Here is a 22,007-nt window from a genome sequence, read left to right as displayed (position 1 = left end):
GAACCGATTTCTGAGAACGCTCTCTCAAGCCTTCTGCAGGATTCGTCAGCGAAATGCACAAAAGCAATGCCTTCCAGTTTCAAGTGTCTACATGCATCGACGCTCTTTGGGCAGCTCTGCTCTGTGACCAGAGCTGTAAGCAGCTCCATCTCCCCGTTATGTGAGGACCAGAGAAAAAGAAAGGAGGAAACAGAGACTCTGTCAATCTTGGCTTTGCAGTCATTCACAGAGGAGGCTTTTACCAGACCCATGACCCAGGCGTTTGCAAACCTGAAGACAAAGCCTGATCCTCCCAGAGACTCTGTAGGCTACAGAATCGACTGAACACTGTCAGACACGATGGACTAACAGCCCTTCCTGCCTCTTTCCTACTAATCTTATTAAGCACAAGAGTCCTTTTATATGCCACCCAAAAGCAGGATGATCAAACAGAAATGATTTAGACTACAAATTATTTATTAACGTAATGAATGTTAACCAGGCTCTGGATACGGCATGAGAAATGAATTGTTCCTGTAACATGCTGGTAAGTGTAGATTTAATGATCTGTGTCTTAAACAGCTCTTGGCAATCTGCTCAACATGAACTTGCTTGATTCTCTAAAGAAAAGGTTAAAGGCTGAGTGACACTGAAGAGCTCTTGATTGCTATTTTCTTTTCAGTCCTTTGAAAAAGAAATGGTAAAAAAAAAGCTTTGTTCAGCTCTTAGTCTGGTCATCTGATTCTTAGAAAAACTTGTTGAGGGTTTTCCTCGATAATGCCGAGCTGCTGAGCTGTGGAGCAAGGCCAAACGCTTCACAGTTCAAAGCTCTCATTAGTGGAAGATTCTGTTCCAAGTGAAGCTTCAGTTAAAGAAAAAAAACACAAAACATCGACTCCCCTGTCACTCCCATCTTCTTTGTTTTCAAATAAAACAAATTTAAGCAAAAAAAGCTATTTTATTAATAATTTCATGCTGATTCGACCCACAGGCCAGCTGGGTTTGAGTCTCCTCCAGGCTCATTCTTTCTCGGCAGCAGAGGGGGAGTGTCAGAGGCTGTCTTCGCCAGCGGAGCAGCTCAGCGCCGAGGCGCATGAAGTGCCTCAGATTTACAGGGCTCAGGGGTGGCCGCGCTTATGAAGCTGCTGCTAGGCCGTCATTCAAGCCGGCAACGTTCCTCTCGCCCCTGCCGGCAGCCTGCAGACGCCTCAGAGCTCCTTGTTTTTCACCGCCACAGCACAGCCCCAGAGCTCAGAGGGAACCAGGACTATAATGCAAAAACTAAACAAACTTTCTGAGCTATTTATAACCCAGTGGTCCGTTTCCAGCGTGACCCCAGCAGCCTCGTCGTCCTCCCCCAGCCCACAGCAGAAGAGACCTGTGCCCGCGCCCGTTTACCAGATGTGCCCCGGAGCCTGCGATCAGATCCACCAGGCGCCACACTGCAGGTCACTGCTGCTCGGCGAGGGGTCGAGATTTATTAGGCAGCACGCTCTGCTGTGGAACCACGTGCACTGAAACGTCCCAGATAAGACACGATCAGGAAAAAAAGGGAATAATACACGAAGATACAGACATTAGCATTAGCCGAGTGACTCTTCTTGACACGATGCTTCCTTCCAGCACAGCTCTCCAGCAGAAGCAGGCTGCCTCTGTGCGAGCAAGCACACAATGGAACATTTTACTCAGCGGCTTCAAACTCAGATCTGAAGTCATCTCACACCATTCCTCTTGTCCTTTCTTGTGGTGCTGGATGATTACAGGCCCGACAGACGTAAAGTGTGAAAGCCAGCGCAGATCTCCCTGCAGGGTGAGACTGCTGAAATGGCACAGGGCCTGAAAGGGTCAGCCCAGGCTACCGATCATTCCTGACAGGCTCCTGGGCGCAGGTGACCTCTTGGCGCTCCTCTCTGCTCCGTTTCTGCGTCTTGAGCGCCATCCCGTCTCCTGCTATAGAGGAGCAGCTGTGCCTTTTCACAACAAACTAAGTGCAAACTGTTCCTTCCTGCTGCTGGGGTCCTCTAGAGGAATCTCTGGATTAAAATCGAAGTACAGTCCAAAGCCATTCAGGTTTGTTCAGATAAAGGAAATGCTTCAATGAAAAGGAAGACACAAATGCGTACAAACGAAGGGCTGTTTTTCATGCTCTCTGTGGAAAATGTCAACCGGTACTGCTAAACGTCACCCCCACCTGCTGTCATGCAGTTACAGTGTCCAGTTATCCCAGTTTGTTATTCGTGGGGGGAGGGGGGAGTGAGGCAAGCATGTCTGATGAACCGACGTCATTGGAAAAACTGAAGGAACAGCCAGGCCAGGTGGTTTCAAGGATCAATGCAACACCAAATGTGTGAAGTTTGCCTGATGATACATCTGTCCATCTGTTTGATGATACATCTGTTTTGGCTTCCAGACCACTCTCCCCCTCCGGTCCATCAGGGTCTGCTCATTCACGCCACCTGCTGGACACTCTGTCCAGAGAAACCCCCCTCTGGCAGAGTTGCTCATGTGGCTGACCATTCTACTGCCATGGTTACAGCAGCTTTTATCAGACATTTCTGACATTTCTCTGCCAAGAGAACTGCCTTCACTTTCTGACCAAAACCGTTTAGTGCACAAATCAATCAACTGCTACAGAGAGGAAAAATAGCTTTGCAAAATAAGACTATGGCACACATTCAGCCTGTGCATGCAGACTCCTGCACCATCTTCTGCTCTGGAACGTATCAGACAAATACCTTCACCAATGACTAAACCCGTTACAACGGACCAGCTGCAAAATGTTATAATCTCGAGTTAACAGGTAACTCTCTTATCTTTGCCATACAGACAACATTTACTTAGGTCACAAAAAACAGGTCTGGAATCTTTTCAAATCCGTCATCGTAAATTGTTCAGATTGCGTTGGAAACGTCTGTCCCGAGCTCACAGCAGCGCTGCAGAAGAGGACTGGGACTGGGACAGAAGTGACTGGCTTTCCCACTGGGAAAGCCCCAGAGATGTATTGGCGCTTCAGAGAAAAGCCACTGAGGAGCAGGAAGAGCCTCTCACTGCACAAGGAGTCATGGCTTTTCTTGGGAGACGAGCGGTTTTATTTTTAGTCCCGTCTCATTCTTAATGGCTTTTACTTGAGCAAACCCATCTGGAGGTAGAAAAACACGTCTCACGGGCTACTGCACAGAAGCAAAGTGTTGCCAAACTCTTGGAGCACAATTTAAGCAGAGAGGTACCACTCAGGGGGATGGCTCTATATACTGGCGATGTATTCTGAGCTCTCAAAGACACATGTGAGCAATTGTCTAAATTCAGCTGCCTCTCAACGGCCGCTACCTAAACAACCTGCCTTGTTATTACAACATGTGAAAAGAATTCTTTTGCAATAAATCTGAAAAGGCTGTGTGCTGCTGCAGACTCTCCCTGCACTCTCAGGCCGTGCTCTGTCTTATCTTACTGCCTTCGGGACTCTGACTGCTCTCTGCGGCCGTCTGTTGCCGAGAGCACTACAGTGTGAGAGCTAAAGACCATGTATGGCTCAGAGACTGTTTACAGCTCAGTTAAAAACACATTTTCTTAATCTCTCTTTGTACAAAGCATCAACTCCTGCCACAGCAGTCAGCATATCAAGGGCTGTTTCTTAATGCGCCAGTTTCTGAAAGACGTCAGAGAAGGATGCGCAGTGCTGTAATCCCAGGCTGAAGGAAGACAGCAGCACAAGCCCTCTCTCCACTTCCTGGCCTGGGAGGACGGGCGGAGTGGCAGCATGTGGGAGCCACATGTTTCTCTGCAGGTGCAGCTGCAGCTCATCCCTTATCCAGGATCTCCAAAAACACTTCCTCTTAAATCCTACCACGCACAACCCCCGTACTGGAAAGACTGAGGGAGGTCCCCAAGCGCAGGTGGGGGTGGACACACACTTGGGATGTAAAAAAAGATCGGTGCGCAGGCCAACAGTGTAGGAACTTAGACACAAATATCAAAGTCACAGATGCACTGCAACAAGACAGGCCCAAAGGAAAGGGGTCAGTTGAGGTTTCTGTCAGACTGTTCCCGCATGACAGTACTGTATGTTTCACGAAGCCAGTGCTCTCAGATTTCCCCTCTGTTCTTTGTGGAAGACCGACACTGTTCAGGATAAGGAATGGGAGCCCAGTAGTCCACAGCACATCAGACAAGGGCCTGTCTTGCTTACACTGATGACGCTTTCAATAACATACAGAGAAAAGAGCTTGCAGGGGACAACTTTCACATTTCCACCCACGACATCAGAGACGGGGTACTGTTTGTCTGAACCACTCCAGCGCTTGTCTGCCTCTGCCATGACATCAAAGCAGACCAACTCCCAGAACGCCCCGATACAAGCTCTGACAGAGCCCCGAGTTTCCTTCGTGCAACTGACACACTTTCCTGGAGCAGAAAGCGCAGTGAAGATCAGCCCTGATGCATTCCCCGTGACTTCACATGTCCTACCGCAAGAAGAAGCCCTCCAGCCCAAGCCCTTCCCACCACTATACCGCGACTGGGAACCGACTGCCGAGTCTCCTTGGGGTGTGGGCACCTTCATGACAAGTGATTCTGAGCCCCTAGCGGCACTCCACACAGCTCTCCCCCCAGACGAAACGGCGCGCGAGTTTGAGCTCAGAAGAACAGCCCCCACAGAGAGCGCAGAGAGCAGAGCACAGCTCACCCAGATACGGGATGCAGGGCACCATCTTCAGAGCCCTGATGTACTCCCTCATCCGCGTGCAGTTCTCCTCCTTCGAAGTCAGGTAGTCCAGCTTCTCAAAGGTGGCCTTGTCCTTGCGGCTGATCAGCTGCAAAATAAAAAATAAAATAAAAACCTAAAAAAAACACAGCAAAATTATACCTTAGTCAAAGCTCAGACATTCTAGAGACGTTGTTGTTATTGTTTGCTGAGGCTCTTGTATTGATTTAAAAACAGCACAACTGGATGAGAATTTGTGTCGAATCTGCTCTCTGTATTCCTGGCTCTTACTTTTATTTTTGATCTTGACAAAGTATTTTTTTAAACATCCTGACTTTATGAAGCCAAAGTAACTTATACAAGAAATGTTGGCTACTTCTCCTTTAAAGTTGGAAAAAATTCAAAAACAAAAGATTTATCTTTATAAAGGATAAACTGTAGGGAAACAGCCCTGCCATGCAGTGACTAGCCATGCCATCTCACTGACAGGAGAATAAGCACCTCGGTCTCCCTAACAGAAGCCAACACACCTGTCTATGCACTATACTGTCACTGCAGCGCAGAAAACAGCTGCAAGTCTCTCTCTGGCATGTGTGGGCAGAATCTGTCAGCCACTTCCAGTTTTCACAGATCCGTCACCCAGACTTCAGACGGTCAGTGCAGACAGACCTCCATTTCTGAGGCTGACAGCCTTTTATTTTCAAGCAAAGAAAAGGAACTGGCATGTCTCATTAGCCCCGGAAAACCACCTCAAGTGCTGTTCTAATGCATTCAACGTGCGCTGCTGAATGTCGACAGTTCTCACTGCCCTTTTTTTCAAAACAAGCGCTAGAAGAAATCATTGCTGGTTTAGTAAAGAGTCGTTAACTGAAGAATTTTCCTTTTCCTGACTTGGAAACATGGCAACTAATCAATCTGAAAACTGGACTGGATTGCCTTTATGGAATATTTATGAAAAAACAAATTCCTGTACTGTACTTCAGTTCTGGTTTATGCACATGACTAAAATATTCTCTCTTCCCGTTCTAAAGATGCTGTCAAAATGATCACGGCGGCCTGCACGAAACAAATCTGGGATTCCATCACCTGCCAGTGTCCCAAGGGGTTGGGATTCAGAATTTATCTATCTTTGCGATATTCCCTATTTCTCTTATGGCCTTCTATAACAGAGGAGCTGAGTCTAAGTCATGCGTGACAGTACGCTCTGTGGGTGCGCAGTTCAGAGACCGGTCTGAAAGAGCAAATGTGCAGACGTTCGCACGAGACAGAGAGAGTAAGATCGGCTGTGGCTGTGTTCCATCATTCTCACTACAACAGGTTCAGCACACAGGTCTCATTGTCTAATGGGCTAGTCGTGGAGACAGGCTAGTTTAGGGTTAGAATAATGGGTTGCCTAATGGGCTAGTTGTAAGGACAGGCTAGTTTAGAATTAGAGTTAGACAATGGGTTGGCTCTCCCATAACTTTAAAAGCGGGTCAGAAGGGAGAAGGCCAGTGCAGCTCTCTTTTCAGCCTCTCGCCCAGTCTTTGCACTCTTTTTTTATTTTCCATGATTCCGGGTCTGGGTTTAATACTAAAACAAACAGTAAAACACTGAACCTAAATGTATCACAAGAATACAGTCCCAGTGGTCGTGTGGACTGTGGACTGAGAACAGCAACTGTTCCCTGTTAACAGTTGAAAACCTGTGATAGTCCCTGCTGCAGATAGTCTCTTCTATTTCTCAATGGTATCTGAAAGGTCAATGTCCGCACTTGGTGGCACCACAATGGGCCGAGACTGCCTTCTCATATGAAAAACTGCCTTGCACATTGCAGACTGCTGCCGGCACACTGGTGCCGTGCCTTTTCATGGCTTGCCAGATTGAAATTCCACAAAAAACCTAAGAACTTTAAGAAATAATACAAAAATAGTACAAATAATTCAAAATATTTCTTCTACCCCACGGTGCCCTGAGTGCCCATGGTGTCTGAGCACAGCAACTGAGCACACAGCCCTTTGAAGTGCCATGGTGCGCCCACCCACACGCACGAGTCATAGCAGGTGTCCCCCGAATCCACCTGGCCGCATAATACAACATACGACCGGCACCAAAACAAAACAAAGAGAAAAGCAGATGGCTTTTTTCACCACACACCCTGCTTTGTAAATCGGCAGCCCTGTTAAAACTGAAGAAAGGAGCCGTAAGCTGCTTGCGTGACCTCGGCACAGAAAACCCAAGCAGAGCGAAACAGAAAATGCCCTCCGACACAGCAGAGAAACCAGAGCACCGCGTTCACACAGCGACACGACAGCGCGGGTCAGGCTCGGCCTGCGACACCCAGGCAGGCAGCAGTCCCGAAAAGAGCTCGACGGAAGGCATGAGCTCACACCCGACTGTTCCTGAAGGAACAGAAAGCCCGGTCGACAGACATTTCCTGAATTTGTTATGTTTTAACAAAAATAATGGGCATTTAATTGGAAAATTTCCTCCGAGGACGATGAAGGATTTGAATTTATGACGCTGAATATTGGCTGTGGGCTTTAATGATTCTGATGGGTTTTTGTTTTACCTTTTACTTTATATAAAGGACTGTAAACTTCACAACTAAAGTTTTCAAATGATTTTACAAATACATACTGTAAGCTCAGACTAGGGTTTTCTTATTCTGGAAATTTTAGCGTGCAGTTATGTCTTTTTGTAAGCCTCAGCTACACTAGTAGTGTGTCAGATCAATCAATTATGACTAAAAAAAACTGCAAATAGACTTCTCTACTTAACATAATTTCTTGCAAGCTATGCAGAATAAATTCAAAAGCTACTTTGTATAATGGTTTAAAAAACAGGCTTGTCAGCATCCTTGTGTTATTGCTGGCATACCGGGCTTCATAAAAAAATCTATAAAAAAATCTAAAAACTATTTTGAACGCTCAAAAACTTGGGAGGTATCAATTTCTGCGAGGTGCACAAGCACAGACATTCCCACAACCAGCAGGGCTCGTGGGTTTGAGATTCCACATGCGCCAAATGACATACTGCAACCCTGAAGATAATTCCATTCCACCGCCCAGAAGCTTCTCACTGAAAAACACCTGACCCTGCAGAAACGAAAGGGGAACGGGTTCCAGCCAGAGGAGCTGGAACATCAGGCTCGGACAGAAAAGCTCAAGCACCAAGTGGAAAGAAAGCGCGGCGAAGCTGTGTGGTGCGGTCTGCTCCCACCACAAAGGCGTAATTCAAACTGCAAGTGTGGAACTTCAAAAAAAAAAAGTCAAGTCAAAGCCTGAAACCCGCAGTCCTATTGCACAGCAGGGGATTCTGGAGATCACAGGTTCCCCTCTCGAGCCTCAGTTTGGCAGATCTCCCCCCGCGGGCGTCTGCAAGAGCTTCCACGGTCCTGCATTCTTCTGTGGGGAAGTTTGATTAGTTATCACCCTCTCCCCATTTTGGGTCACAGAGAGGGAGCCTTCAAAAAAAAAAAAGGGAATAAAAAACTATAATCTGCTCTCTTAATGGGCTGGAACCAATTGTGCCAAAAATTATATGGCTCTTCACCAATCAGTTACACTCAACACGATGCATATAATTAGAGTCGTTCCTAATTACATTATTGGAAAGTTCAGGGATTTCTGAGTTTAATGCAGGGCATGTTCTCTGCACCATCAGCCTCCAGCCTGGTTAACATGATATTTACAATGCAAAGCACTGCAGATCCAAGGAAACAATTATTTTGCAAAACGCTGGAACAAGTGCCAGGTGAGCTGAGTAATCTGCTCTATATATGTAATGCACCATGAAGTAAGTTATGTTTTCAGCTGTCTGGTTTCTCTTTTTTGATAAGAGTTTGCCAAAGAATGCACATTGCTCGACTGTGGAACAGTGCACTGCTCTTCGGGCTCTCCTGCTCTGGGCTGGAAAACGACAGGACTCTTCTCCCTGGGGTTAATGGGTGGGTGCAGGTTGGTCCGGGATTCTCCGGAGATGGAGCACATCTGGAGGGGACACAGCGCCCTGAAACATCTGCAAACCTTTTCCCAGCAAAAATTTTATTTAACTTAATTAACCATCGCTTGTGTTTAAATTGCACTTTTACCTCGAGGGATCGCAAAACACCTCGCATGTAGAAGGAGCCCAGTCCTGGCTGCGCCCTGGGAGCTCAGTATGTCCTCCACGATCTCCCCAAAAAAAAAAGATACAAAGCTGAAATAATAGTAGTAGTCTTTTAATAACTAAATCCTGCTTCTGACAGATATTTTGGATCAAGTCGGAAGCAGAGTCATATCTTGAGCTGCGGACGCGTGGCCACTCTCCTCCTCCGAATGGCCGAGCGCAGCGGCCGACTGCAGCGCGGTCACCGAGGTCACGCCGGGGTCAGGGCCGCTGCGCCCCTTTACAGAAGCAGCTGCACCCGTGAAAGGAAGGCGTGCTCAGAACGGGCCACGCTTCGAGCGCAACACCACCTTCTTTGGGATAAAGGTTGGGAATGGTCTGACGGGTACAGATCAAGGACTGCTTCAAGATCAGCAGTGAAACAAGGACCCAGGACACACAAGCGGCCCTGCAAAATAAGAGGTCATGCATCGTGACGGGGTGTCCGGAACAAGCTCGTCAGCTCGCCACGGTCCCGATTCCTTGGCTTCTTTCAAGAAACGCCCGGACGACATCTTCAGGTCAAACAGCTCCCAGCCGAACGCCCCCCCCGCGTGTCCCTGCAGTACAGGCTGCACGACAGCACCACAAACAGCAGCAGCAACAGAAATGTCTTAGAGAAGCAAATTAAAAACGGCTTTTGGAAATTACAGACTGGTTTTTCACCAGTGTCTGCTGGGCGACAGTATAATCGGGTTTGAGAAGTAAGGCTCTTTGAAGATTTTCCGAGGATATTACTGTTACTTTTTTCGCCTAGTAGCAAGATCCAAACAGACAGACAGTACCGAGTTGCTTTACATTACAAAGTGGTAACATGTGAGTCTATATCGTCCATGTGGTAAACATTCAATTTGAACTTCTAAATATAGAGCCTCATAAACAGCTCTGATGAACTGCTACAGCAGCTTAAGGGTCTTCCAGTAGTCTGTGATTACAGAAATTAACTTTTATATGGAATATTTACTTTTCTTCCAAGGAGACAAGACTGAGTTCAAGTTAAACCTCCCTTTCAAGAGCCCATTTCTTAACTTAAAAGGGCTCCGTCTAAAACATGAGAGGAAGGAATTTTATAGTTGAAGTAAAAAGTCAGCTGTCACAGCAGCAGAACTGTGTATAACAGTTGTACCAGTATCCACTATAGTAACAGCTGTAGCAGGAGTAGCTGCTGAAACAGTTGCAGCAGCAGAAGGAGAAGCAGTAGTAATTGGAATAGTGCAAGCTTCTGACACAGAATTTGCAATATTAGCAACTCTAGTAGCAGTTGTGTATCATAGGGTTCTGGGTTCAAATCCAGCTTCAGTAGTCTGTGTGGAGTTTGCATGTTCTCCCCAGGTTTGTGACAGCATTTGCTGGGTCTGCTGGATTTCTTGCACCACCCCAATACTGGCAGGCTAGGTCTGCGTCTCCACTCTCAACAGTCCCTTTACAGAGGGATTGCAAGGGGATTCCGTACTTGTGGGGCACGTTCCCAGTCCAACCAGTACTGGCTGCTGGTCTGTAGAGAAACAGGATGGACATGATGGGCTGGAGAGCCTCCGCTTGTCTGTGGACTGATGCTCTGATGGAAACGACACAGGCTTCCCTACGCTTTTGCACCCTCTAGTGGAAGAGAATTATAGTGCAGCACCAGAAAGTTTGTGCCCGAGTCCAGTGCATGAACAGATCTACCCAACACCCCTGCCACAGGGTCACAGCATGACGAGCTGCTGTAGGGTTGACAGTAGAACTGTTTTATTCTGAGTCAATCTGTGCTCTCTTTGCAGCATTAACAAATTTTCCCTTAGTCTCACAACTGCACAATGCACAGGGTGGGAAAGCATAAGAATATTAAAAACGGCAGGAGGCCATTAATCCCATGTAGGTCTAAGATCAAGATCCCTTAGTTTGTGAGACTTTAATAAGCTATTTTGCTCCGAGGTACAATAATGTTATTTTGATGTGTTCTTTTAATAATGTTAACAAAGGTTTAATTTGGTAGAAAAACTTGTGTTGAATGACAGTTAAGTAGTATTGTTATAAAAAAGAAAAAAGGAATATTTTCTGAATGTGTTCTTGTACCAGCTGTAACAGGCAGGCAAAGACTCGATCCTCAGTCTTCCACCAGGAACAGTGCTCAACTGCACAATTAAACATCTAGAAATGCAACTCCTATCAATATGAAGGATCAGGGCCACTGCCAGTGAACTGGTATCGACCACCTCAATGGAACATGAAGAAGCCAGAGCACAGAGGTGTTGCATTTCTCCCTCTAAACTCTGAAACAAAATGTCTGCTAGCCAGACAAACTCTTGCTGTGCCAGCCAAGTCTCCGAGGTCCCGTCTTTCCACGGACTAGAAATCTTTCACGTGTTGACTTTTCCTCCTCAGCTCTCAGCTGACACTTTAAACTCCACACCCGTTGCCAGTGAAAAAGAAAAAAGAATAAAAGGCAGAAAACGCCATCTGGGGGCTGCACAACATCTCAGTCCTAACGAATGTCCTGGCTTGCAGTCACTGCTGTGCACGCCACACCGTCAGCTAGAATCATTAAAGCTGAAAAATGATTTAGGAGAAATAACTTTAAAAACTTATTCTGTCTTGGACGCTGAAACACCTTACACTGTCGTTGAACACAATAAGCACTGATTCCTCACGCCAGCTCAGCACAGCCCTCAACCCGATTCCCCACACAGGTGGAGCACAGCTCTCAACCTGAAGCAAAGCTGCTGTCTGGGCGACGGCAACATGCCAGCAAGAGGTTAAGGGAGCGATCGGGATCTGTGTTACTGCCCGATCCACAGCTCCTGAGCCTGAAGGTAGAAACACTCCAGTTGAAACCAGCTGGTTGGTGTGGTAATATGGAAAAAGGACACATCCATCAGTACCATTCCGCTGTTTCGTTAGCCCCGTGGCAGTCAGGGACTCGCACGCTAGGAATTCCCTGCACCTCTTTCCCTCAGCCACAGGCCTGAACGTCCCTGTCCACACCCCGCGATTGCTGCTCTCTGTTTTTGACACATTACAGATTCACTGTCCCTCACACAGGACTGTCGAAACATCCACATGCAATGGTTACAGATGAGAGTGGACTGCATGGGCCCAGAATCTCGGAAAGTCCCCCCCAGCAGTTTCTGGAAAGAAAACTGGGGGAATCTGTTTCAGCACCCCAGCCTGCCAGGTTGTTCTGGACTCTCATGAACCATGTAGAGACACTCCTCCTGTTCTCAGTCTTAAACATACCTTTTCTTAATTTCCAGCTTTCCTGGTCAGAGCAGGCAGAGACCCTGCAGAGTATCTATTAATTACAGAGTCAAATCTCAGCAAACATTTTGGTTAATTGTGTTTAAGAACTCAGCTGAGTCTTAGATAAAACATTTTGAGTTTAAAAAGCATCTGTCAGATATCAGTCTCCTCGCTCTGCCTAAAGGCTCAGAAACCCTTCAACCTTCAGCTTATTCTCTGGTGTTCGGGACATCAAGGGTCCAGCATCTGAGGGCAGAAGGCAAGGAACCAGGCTGGTGTTGAAAAAAATCAAAATGGAGGTTTTGACATGGGGAAAGGTGTCTTCTGTTCAGGCCAAAGCAATTTTACATGCAAAAAAAAAATGAAAATTGTCCTTTACCCGTTGCTGTTGAGTTATTTTGTCTCTTGCCAATTTTATTTTCAGTGCATAATTCCTAGTAATAATTTTTGGTTTGAAAAAATAAACTACTTCTGCTGATCTTGCACTTTAAAGAGAGCCGTTCTTTAAAGAAGACACATTAAAGACAGCATGAAGATTAGTGAAGGAAAAGGAGGTACTTTAAAGAAAGCTGCTGCTTGGTTATGACTGTAATTTAGTCGGAAAATGTCGTCACTCTGGAAGCCATCAGCATGATTCCTACCAGTTGCTCTCTTTATCTCTGTCAGCCCAAGTAAACTTTTATTGATAATTATATGGTGGGGCTCCAGTCAATGGCAAGGCTGGCCAGAGCAGCCTTTTCAATTAGAAGAGAAACGTAATGCATACTGTCATCATATTCCCAGTCATATGCAACTCATTTAAAATAAGTGGCCATCAGATATCATTCAATAAAGCTTAGAGATCTGGCAGCGTCGTATTTCACAAAAGACAATTTTTTTCCGTTCACACGCTGGTCAAAACCCACTCGGAAACAGGCCTTTCCCAGGCAGAAGGTTGCGCACGCTGTAAATCCAGAACGGTAGACCTACGTACATTCAGAGAAAAACACCCGTCCCCAGGTGCAGCCCCCCCGCGTTACTGAACATCCTGCTGCCCCGTCCGGCAGATTACAGTCGGCCACTGCTGGCGGTCAGCTTGCCTCGCAGAACTCCCCATGTCACTCGGGCCAAAAGCTAAACCTTACATTGTTCCGCAATAAAATCACAGAATTAAACTCGGCAATAAACACCATTAGATCAGGGGTCGTTACGCCTGTGAAGAAGAAAAGAAATCCAGCAGTTCTTTTACAGTGGTTTCTGAACGGGCGCGGGCCCTGACACACGCGTGGGAGGGCCACACAATGAAATCCAGGTCTCTGAAAGCCTTCCAGCTGCACTGTAAAATGTGTCGCATTTGTGAAAGTTCATTACAGCACCAGCAGTCGTGAGCAAATCGCTGACAAGTTGCTTCATCCCACCACTGCAGTAGTTATAGCGGAGTTGTGAAACTGCTCATCTAGAAAGAATCAGGAAAATTCTTATGGCTTCACTTATCAAACCAAAATCAAATAAACAAATTACATCTTTATTTTTCTCCGAATGACTGAGTACTCGTGGCATTTACTGCCTGCTTTGATCTATGCTATTGTTACAAATGGAGGGTTACGAAAAAAAGCAGGAAAGCAGGAAATGACCATGCAGATAAGTCAATAAGTAAATTAAATCATCATATGCCCCCACTTGTAAGGATTTTTTCCAAGAATATATCCGAGCAGTTGGTTTCGTTTGAGGCAAATTAAGTTTCTGTTCCCTGACAAAGGAACAAGGTTCAAACACTTAGCTCAAACCTGATCTTTATGGATGATCTGGACAAGAACCTCTGGCCTTACACCGTCGACTAGCAAAACTGAAAAAACTCAACTTTTTTTTTTTCAAAAACTAGCTTCAAAATAAATTAAAAAATAAAGAGGAACATGGGAAAAGTTGCATGTGAGGATGACTGGAAGCCCATCTAGCGGGTGATCAATCCCAGGAAAACTCCCTGCTGGTTCCCAAAGGAAGCCAGGGTCTCCACTGGTTCCAGACTCAATTACAAAATTGAAATTCCGCATCACAAACCCTCATTTATTTTTCCCCCTGGTGTAGTTGCCAGTTAAACTAAATAAATACTTAAGTAAAAATGTTTGTCAGGTTTTTCCTGCGGCAGGTAACTTAAAAAAAGGCCGTTACTGCGTGACTCATTTAGTTCTGATATCGGCAGCTCTCCAAACTGCTGGGATCGCACAGCACCTATTGTAAGATATATGATTGGACTCTTCTGAACATTGACCTTGGTAAATATGTTCAATATCTCCTGGGTTTACCATGCTTTCATTCACTGGGCTGTGGAATAGTGGTTTACTGCAGCAAGCCTTTCTGAAGGGACAGGGATCTATAGGCCTTCTATGCAGCGCTGCAGGGCCTGTGGGTTTAAGAGCGGGACTCTCGCACAAGGTCAAGAGCAAGAGGGACAAGAGGAGGGTGTGCTCAGTGCTCAGTGCTCAGGGCCACACGCGCAGCAGGACACTTACTGCCCAGGTCTTGCTCAGTCTGAAGATGGGGGCGCTCTGCAGAGCCGACACCACGGACACCAGCGAGTGAAGGTTGTTCAGCTCCAGCAGCTTCTGAAAGGAGAAGTGGGGGAGGGGGGGAGCATTAACATTGATCAAAACCACCTGCACAAGCAACGATCAGGTCCACGGCTACGGAGACGCACGACACATTTCCTCTCGCCCTCCTGCCCTTTGAAGACGCAACCGCTAGAGCTTCTCTAAACACTGTCCTTAAAAGAACAAGCAATCTGTAAAATGTAAAAGGGTCAGGCGATTTCTTGTCAAAAGTCTAGAAAGAAACAGCTCTGAAACACCCCCAGACCTAGGCTTACCTGGGATGTAATTTAAATACATTTCTGTCACTCAAAAGCTCTTGTTTTTTGAATCATGAAATCTTGTTTCTCTTAAACTAATTTTATTTATTTTTGCCAATACTTTCCATGCATTAAGATCTGAAGAAACACACAGTGCCCTTTCCACCTAGAGCACTGAAGAGCTGGCTCGTTCCTGAACAGGCATGCGGCTGCCACCGTGCTGGCCGAGACCCCCGTCCCCTGGGAGGACGGCTTTCATCCAAAAACTAAAGAGGTGCCGGTGGCCCTTCCTGCTGCTGAGACTTCTGCGTCTCGCCAGAAACCCAACAGCCAGCGCCCAGCCTCCAACTTTCCACTAAAGCTGTGGAAAATCCTCTAGCTTGCAGCTCCGCACAACAATCCCAATCCGCACAAAAACCAAAAAGGGCTTTTGTTTCAATGGTTTTCTAGAAGGGTATTAACTTTTTTTATAGCCTCCTATTTTTCCGCCATATTACTAATTTCTTTTAAGCATGGAAAGGCTGTGATGTCACTGCCAGCCCGCTGCCATCCTCCTGTCACACTGAGCTCTCACCCCTGGCTGTTGCAGAGAAGCAGCATCCAGAACACTTTGTTTCTGTCATGAGCACACCTAGATAAACCACTCTAACACAGTGCTCTTAACCAGGGAGAGACCATCTGTCACACGTATAACTTCAAAAGCCATATTTTATGCATATTTAGGTTTCAGCTAATTCCCATTAAACAGGCTGACTTGTACATGTTTTTGTCAAATATTCCTTTCACCCGAAAACTGCAGGGATTTCAAATCCTTTTTTTAAAAAAAAAAAAGGCGATTTAGATCCTCATGTGTGTAAAGCCTATACAGAAGCCTGAAGGTTGGAAATTGAGGAAGAGACCGCGGATGTCGATCTGGAAAAGAGGAACAAGTGAAGAGAAGTTCTGGAAGATGGAGTCTTTAGCTGGACTCTGCAAGGCAGCAAAGCTCACTGTTCCCTTTTTTCCCTTCGGAAAAAACAGTCCTTATTTGCTGAAATGGCTTTTCCACTGCACTTGAATATTTGTATCGGGGCAGTTTCCTTTATTTAGTTTTTAAATATATTGTTTTGAAAGCCTGGAGTAGACGAGCTACCAAGACAGGGCAAACTCCTTGCATTGTGAAATGACTGTGTCTCTCGACCTTTTTCTGTGGTCGTAGCAGAAGCTTGACTCCCTACTGCAGGAAACGCACTCGGACACTTTCTAAGGCATTTCTGACAAGACTGCATGAGCAGATCACCTAGTTACCTAAATTAGCATTTTCAGAGAAACTTAAGTAGAAATTTGGTCCAATAGGATAAATAATGCTAATGCTGACTCTACTAACACTCCAGTTAAACAAGTTCATGATTTATTATTTTATTATTTATTTATAATGTCAGAGCTGTTTAACAAGCACACTTTTATATCTGCGTCGTTAAAATAGCTTTGCTATTAACGGCAGTCTCCCTGCTCTCCATCAGCTTTTATTTAGACTGCTTCCAGCAAAGTGCACATTTCAGCACTAAATCACAGTTTTAGAACTTTCCCCTGACAGCTGGCAAACCTAATAAAAAAATAATGAAATAATACAACCAAGCAAACGAGAATAACATTTACAGATGATCGCATGAGGTTGGAAAGAGAGACAAGTATCCCGCTTTTTAGTGGGATGAAAAACACTGAAAAAACTGTATTTTTATTTGAGCATCACTAAAAAATGCATGCATTACCCGGCTCAGTTCAATTCCCATAAACTTCTATAGCGTTTGGTTTTAAAAAAGTCAAAACAAAATTACATAATGATGCTATAAAACTGAATAAAAAACAGTGCACTGAAGTTGACCAATGTTGGGGAACAGACACGAGAAGTATTTCGCTTTCCATGTCCCTGTACGTTGATTAAACGAAGGAAAATATTGTGCAGAGCAGTATTTTAAAACATTCTGAGATATCTGGGAGCGCTTTGCTGTGCTTTATTTTACCCTCCACCCTCTCGCGCCCACCCAGCGCGAGGTCAAGCCTGGCCAGTGTCAGTGCCCGCAGCCCCTCTCCGACACGCAGCCTGTGGCTGAAGAAGAACACGACACGCATGGCTACGATATCCCAACACTGCGCCCGCCTGGCTGGGCTTCCATGCGGTCGCTCTCCAGGACCCCTGGACCAAGAGCTCCGGGCAGAGCGTCAGCTCTCCGGTCCGGTCCGGTCCCGCAGGCACCCCGAGCTGGAATCACAGACGGGCGCCGCGGCAACGGCACCGCTGGGGTCACAGGGGGCCAGAGCCTGTGGAGCACCATGTGCTTGACCGCCCCTGGTCAGGCTGTGGGCACAGTGAATTGCTGACCCCTTTTTATTAGCCAGGGGATAGCAGGTCTGATTCAGTGGACAGGTTTATACGCTCCTTGAAGCACAAGAGAAACTGCTGACACACTTCCAGGCATCCATCACGTGTCACTCAGGTCAGGAACACGAGCCCTGCCCCTGTCCACAACTGGACGTGCCAGAAGAGCGAGTTTCCAGCTTCCTTGCTTACCACCTCGCTGGGACAACTGCATGCAGAATGAAAAAAAAAAATACACAGAAAATTAAACTCACCTTTGCGATTTTTATAAAATGACTCAGTATTTCTGCACGGATTTTTAAGGTCTGTGCTGTCAGTATCTCTCTCACCACCCAGAAGCTGACCTGCAGGAAAAAAAAAAAGAAATAATTTTTATTTACTATTTTGCAACTGCAGTATAACAAAAAGAAAAAAAACACCCACACATGCCACAGCTCTTCAGAGAACAGAAATCAGTCAAAATTAATACTGTATTTTACTTTCCAGGAAGACCATCAATATATTCACACAGTAGAAAATGAGAACACTAAACTCAGGAGTGTTTATATGGAACTGTTGTTGCCTGTAATTGCATTTGAAAAAAAATACATACTTCAAATTAGCTAACCGTGAGCCAATTGTATTACATGCTGCTGTAGCAAACCCTCGAGGTCAGGGCTCGAACCCGAGCAGTCAGCCTGGCCAGCGGTGCTCACGAAGTACCGCAAGGCCCAGGGCGCCTGGCGGGAGGCAGACCGCTGTCCTGGCGCAGCGCCAGAGGGCGCCCAGTGTGTCATTATGTGTAAAACAACCCACATTCTTCAGGTCTGTGATTTTTTTCCACTGTGGGAATCCAACTTAAACTGAATCCTCTCCGTGAAATGAAAACCGAACTCTTCACCACTAACTAGAGAAAAATCCTTCTACGAAAAAGAAACGGAATGAAAACAATCTTTGCAATTTTGAGATACATGAAGAACTTTTATACAGATGCTATCTCAAAGAAAAAAAAAGACTCTAGAAAACAAACTGGAATTCTTTAATTGTAACTGTTCACTAACCACAGAGCGTCCTCCAAGCAGTCTGGCAAAAACCTCAAACCAAAAGGGTGTCAAATACAGTTAGCCGTACTTCTAACATCCCATAAGCCCTGTGCACCTCGAACCGGGGAAGAACCCTGGAGTCAGTGCTGTCAAGTCCTCAACAACCAGGTCAACCCAGAGCAGAGCCATCAGCTGCAGCCTAAAAAAAACTGAACCTATTGGAGTGTGAATGTTGCAGCAACCTCCTTCACGCTTTCCTGTTCAGGGTGAAAAAAAATGTGTTTTCGGAAACCGCTGCCAAAGAGGAATGCACACGGTTACGGATGAAAAGGTACAACCACTGCATGCAGAGCTCTGGACTCGAGATATTCAAGAACTGCGGTCCTGGTCTACAGCTTGAACTCCTGTGTGTCTTTAGAGCAGCAGGGGCACCAGCCAAAGAAAGGGAAGAGCAGACAGCACCCGTGTTCCCCGGGACCCGCCTGAACATTATTCCAAGTGCTGGCTCAGAACTACCGGGAGGCAACGCACAGCACTAACATCTCAGTGCACATCCTTCTCATCACCAATTGATAGGCCAGGGATTCAGGGAGCATCAAAGGCCCACTGTGCTGGTTCCGCTCAATCCAGAGCCCAGTGAAGGCCCACTGTGCTGGTTCCGCTCAATCCAGAGCCCAGTGAAGGCCCACTGTGCTGGTTCTGCTCAATCCAGAGCCCAGTGAAGGCCCACTGTGCTGGTTCTGCTCAATCCAGAGCCCAGTGAAGGCCCACAGCACTGGCCTGCCCGAGGCTTTAGTGATGAAATGGCTTCAGGGCCTCCGCCTAAATTGTCCCAACACATTTAATAGACCTGCAGCTGATCTGCAAAATAACAGCATGATTGCCATTTCAATAAACACACAACAGTACCTGAAAGACAGCTCAAAGATTATACAAAAGCATAAGGTTACATCTGCAAGATGTTTTACAAAATGTTTTTGTGTATTGCGGGGGAAAAAAGCATTAAAAAAATGACATACTTTAATCTTCCTGAGCTTTATAATGTGTGATGTGGCAGGGCAACTTATGAGGGTCAGTGAACAGTATCAGTGGTTTAACAAAAGATTTTCAACACTTCCCGTGTCAAACATTGGATGTTTATTTTAAGATAATGTCTAAACTCTAAATACAATATACAAACTCCAGTTGATTTGCCAAAGTCTTTTGTTTTTCTGTCCAACAAACAGTCAAGCTCAGCCTTTTAGGGACTTTTGTAGATAAAACAGCGCTGGGGGAAATGTGCCAACAGTGAAACACAAGACATGAACCCGATTCAAATCAATGATTCATTTTGTGCTGTTAAAATAAATGTTTAAAAACTGAACTTGAACACTCTATCATAGTTTTGCCAGAGAAATGCACTGTAATTTCAACAGCTGAACGCTGTGCTGGCCTGAATATGTAGCAGAATGGATGTCGAGTCCTGAAACAGGCACTGACAGCCTCCCCTCAACTTCTGATCAGAAGATGAGGCGAATCATTTCACTATTCACCTCTTCTTGCCTTGAAGGTTTCAGGGAAGCACACTGTTCCCCCCAGGAAAAGAATGAATGGCCCTGCAGCAAAGTTCCACCATGCATATTTACTTGAAGTCTCACTGGACAGGAGGGAATCCCCTGACAGGTATCAAGGCGACACCATCACCAGTGATGACACCTTATGAAAGCTGTCCACCACAGTGACCACAGCCTGGCTGTAGACACCGGGAGACAAAGGCAGACCTGGCTACCCAGAGAGGACAGGCTCAGTGACCACAGCCTGGTTGTACAGACCCGGCTACCCAGAGAGGAGAGGTTCAGTGACCACAGCCTGGCTTTAGAAACTGGGCACAGACAGACCCAGCTGCCCAGAGAGGACAGGCTCAGTGACCACAGCCTGGCCAGAGAAACTGGGCATAGACAGACCTGGCTTCTAGCAGGGAGAAGCAGAGACAAAGACAGACTTTCTGCAGCACTGAGAAATATTCCATGATCAGACAAAGATTCTTCCCTAAAATAGCACATCTAATCTCAGAATTCCCACACCTGCCAGAATGAGAACAGCTCCCAATCCTACTGGGAAAGGAAACTCAATAGCAGCCCAGCGTGTGATCTCCTGTCACAGCCTGAGGAGCACAGAGTGTGACTCTCAATAAGAGTGTTTTGTTTCAAATTTCCATAAATGTCTATTATTTATAATGTTTTTGTCATAAATGTCTAAAAGTTTTGCTAATTGTTGTTGCTTTGGCAACATTGTGATTCATCGGTCAAGCCAATAAATCTTCTAAATTGAGAGTAATTGTGGAAAATAGGCCTTAAAGTACAGTTAGCACTCCAGCAAGTACTGTTATTACTGCGCTGTAATGTTTGAGTCATCAGGCTCTCGTGATCTTTACAAAACAGAAATGTTTACAAGAACATGACAAACTGTGTGTGAGGTTTTATTCTGTGGTCTTGCTCTGCTCTTCTTCTCTTCACTACAACACACCAGATGCACACACCTTGAGATACATCCTTAACCCTCGCACAGGGCTGTTTCATACACTGTGTACATAGTTACATACAGTACCTGTTAATGGAAACATAAGCTTAACGAGTTCAAACGTTTCTGAACTGTTGTCGAGAAACTGACCTGGGTCCCTTCCTTAGGCTACCAAAGTTTAGCTCACACAGTGGAATACTTTCACACAGCATTTCCAGCACTGCTGGACTGACCTTTAAATATTGAAACATTTTCAGCCAAAGCAGAAATTTTTGTTTCCTATAGGCTGAAAAAGTAAATTTCTTGCAAGTGTGTAAAACAACATTTCATGATCGAAAAATATACATACAAAATCAATAAACCATAACTATAGTTACAAACGAGAGGAGGCCTTTCAGCCCAAGGAGACCATTTGAGGTTGTCTGGTAATCAGACTTATTAATTTGGAAGAGGTCATAGGCCTTAAGAAAATGTTACAGCAATATACCAACGCCAGGCTTTCAGTTTCATTAGGATCGATCGCTCCTTCATTAAGTGTTATTACCGTATAAAGATCAACATGGGTCATAAATATATTGGAATTCTGGAAATATGTCAAATGCAATTTGGAAAGACTGATGATCTACTCATTAATATTCCTGGGAGGCGCTGTAAACTTGGAGCTGAGCTCAAAGGCCAGCGAAGAGAGCACCAACACTGGACTCTGCATCCTTCCCGACACGACTGGCCTTGGTGAAGAGAACACTTGGAGAAAACAAAGAGGGAAAGAGAGAGAAAAGGGAGGGAGGGAGAGAGCGAAGGCAGGCTCTGCGTTGGAACGGTAATTGCTTGTCAGTGAGCAAATGCACACCAGGGAGTCTGGAAGTCTCCACGTGGCACTCTTCAAACACAGACGCCTGCTACCCAGCATCCCGGCTGCACTAATGCACTCCTGGACAGAGACAGATCTAATCGCATCCCCTCTGGATGTACAGCACAGCACGTTTTGATAAGTGACTCTGCTCATCTGGTGATCTGACAGCCCATAGGAGAATGAATCTGGGCTGCACTCCAGGCCTAATGCGAATTCCACGGTGAAGCCATGTGAGCCTGAATATCCACACAGGGAGCACGAACCTAAACTGGAATCCAGAGAGGATTTCTGGGACGATATTAAAGGGTTCTGTGTAAACAAAGAGCCTTCAGATGCATCTCCAGGGACCTATTCCAGTCTTCTGTAGGAAAGGGATACATACTGGCTGTGCGATTACCAATTTGCTCTGTGATGCTCCACTA

The 22,007-nt window shown here is 45.9% G+C and overlaps 1 protein-coding gene across 1 annotated transcript in view; it reads right to left on the bottom strand.

The window, feature by feature from the left end:
• Positions 1–22,007, bottom strand: part of ralgps1 (Ral GEF with PH domain and SH3 binding motif 1) — a 148,985-nt gene that overhangs the window by 85,293 nt on the left and 41,685 nt on the right. Inside the window, exons 6-8 of the mRNA XM_088940418.1 lie at positions 17,466–17,555; positions 14,518–14,610; positions 4,661–4,787 (exon numbers count right to left, since the gene is read on the bottom strand). Of these exons, the coding sequence (XP_088796544.1) occupies positions 4,661–4,787; positions 14,518–14,610; positions 17,466–17,555 (310 nt within the window). The remainder of the gene's footprint in view (positions 1–4,660; positions 4,788–14,517; positions 14,611–17,465; positions 17,556–22,007) is intronic.

Source organism: Atractosteus spatula, chromosome 23 (assembly GCF_055471065.1).
Source record: "Atractosteus spatula isolate fAtrSpa1 chromosome 23, fAtrSpa1.hap1, whole genome shotgun sequence".
NCBI classification, from domain to species: domain Eukaryota; kingdom Metazoa; phylum Chordata; class Actinopteri; order Semionotiformes; family Lepisosteidae; genus Atractosteus; species Atractosteus spatula.
This window is presented reverse-complemented; position numbering and strand designations above follow the sequence as displayed.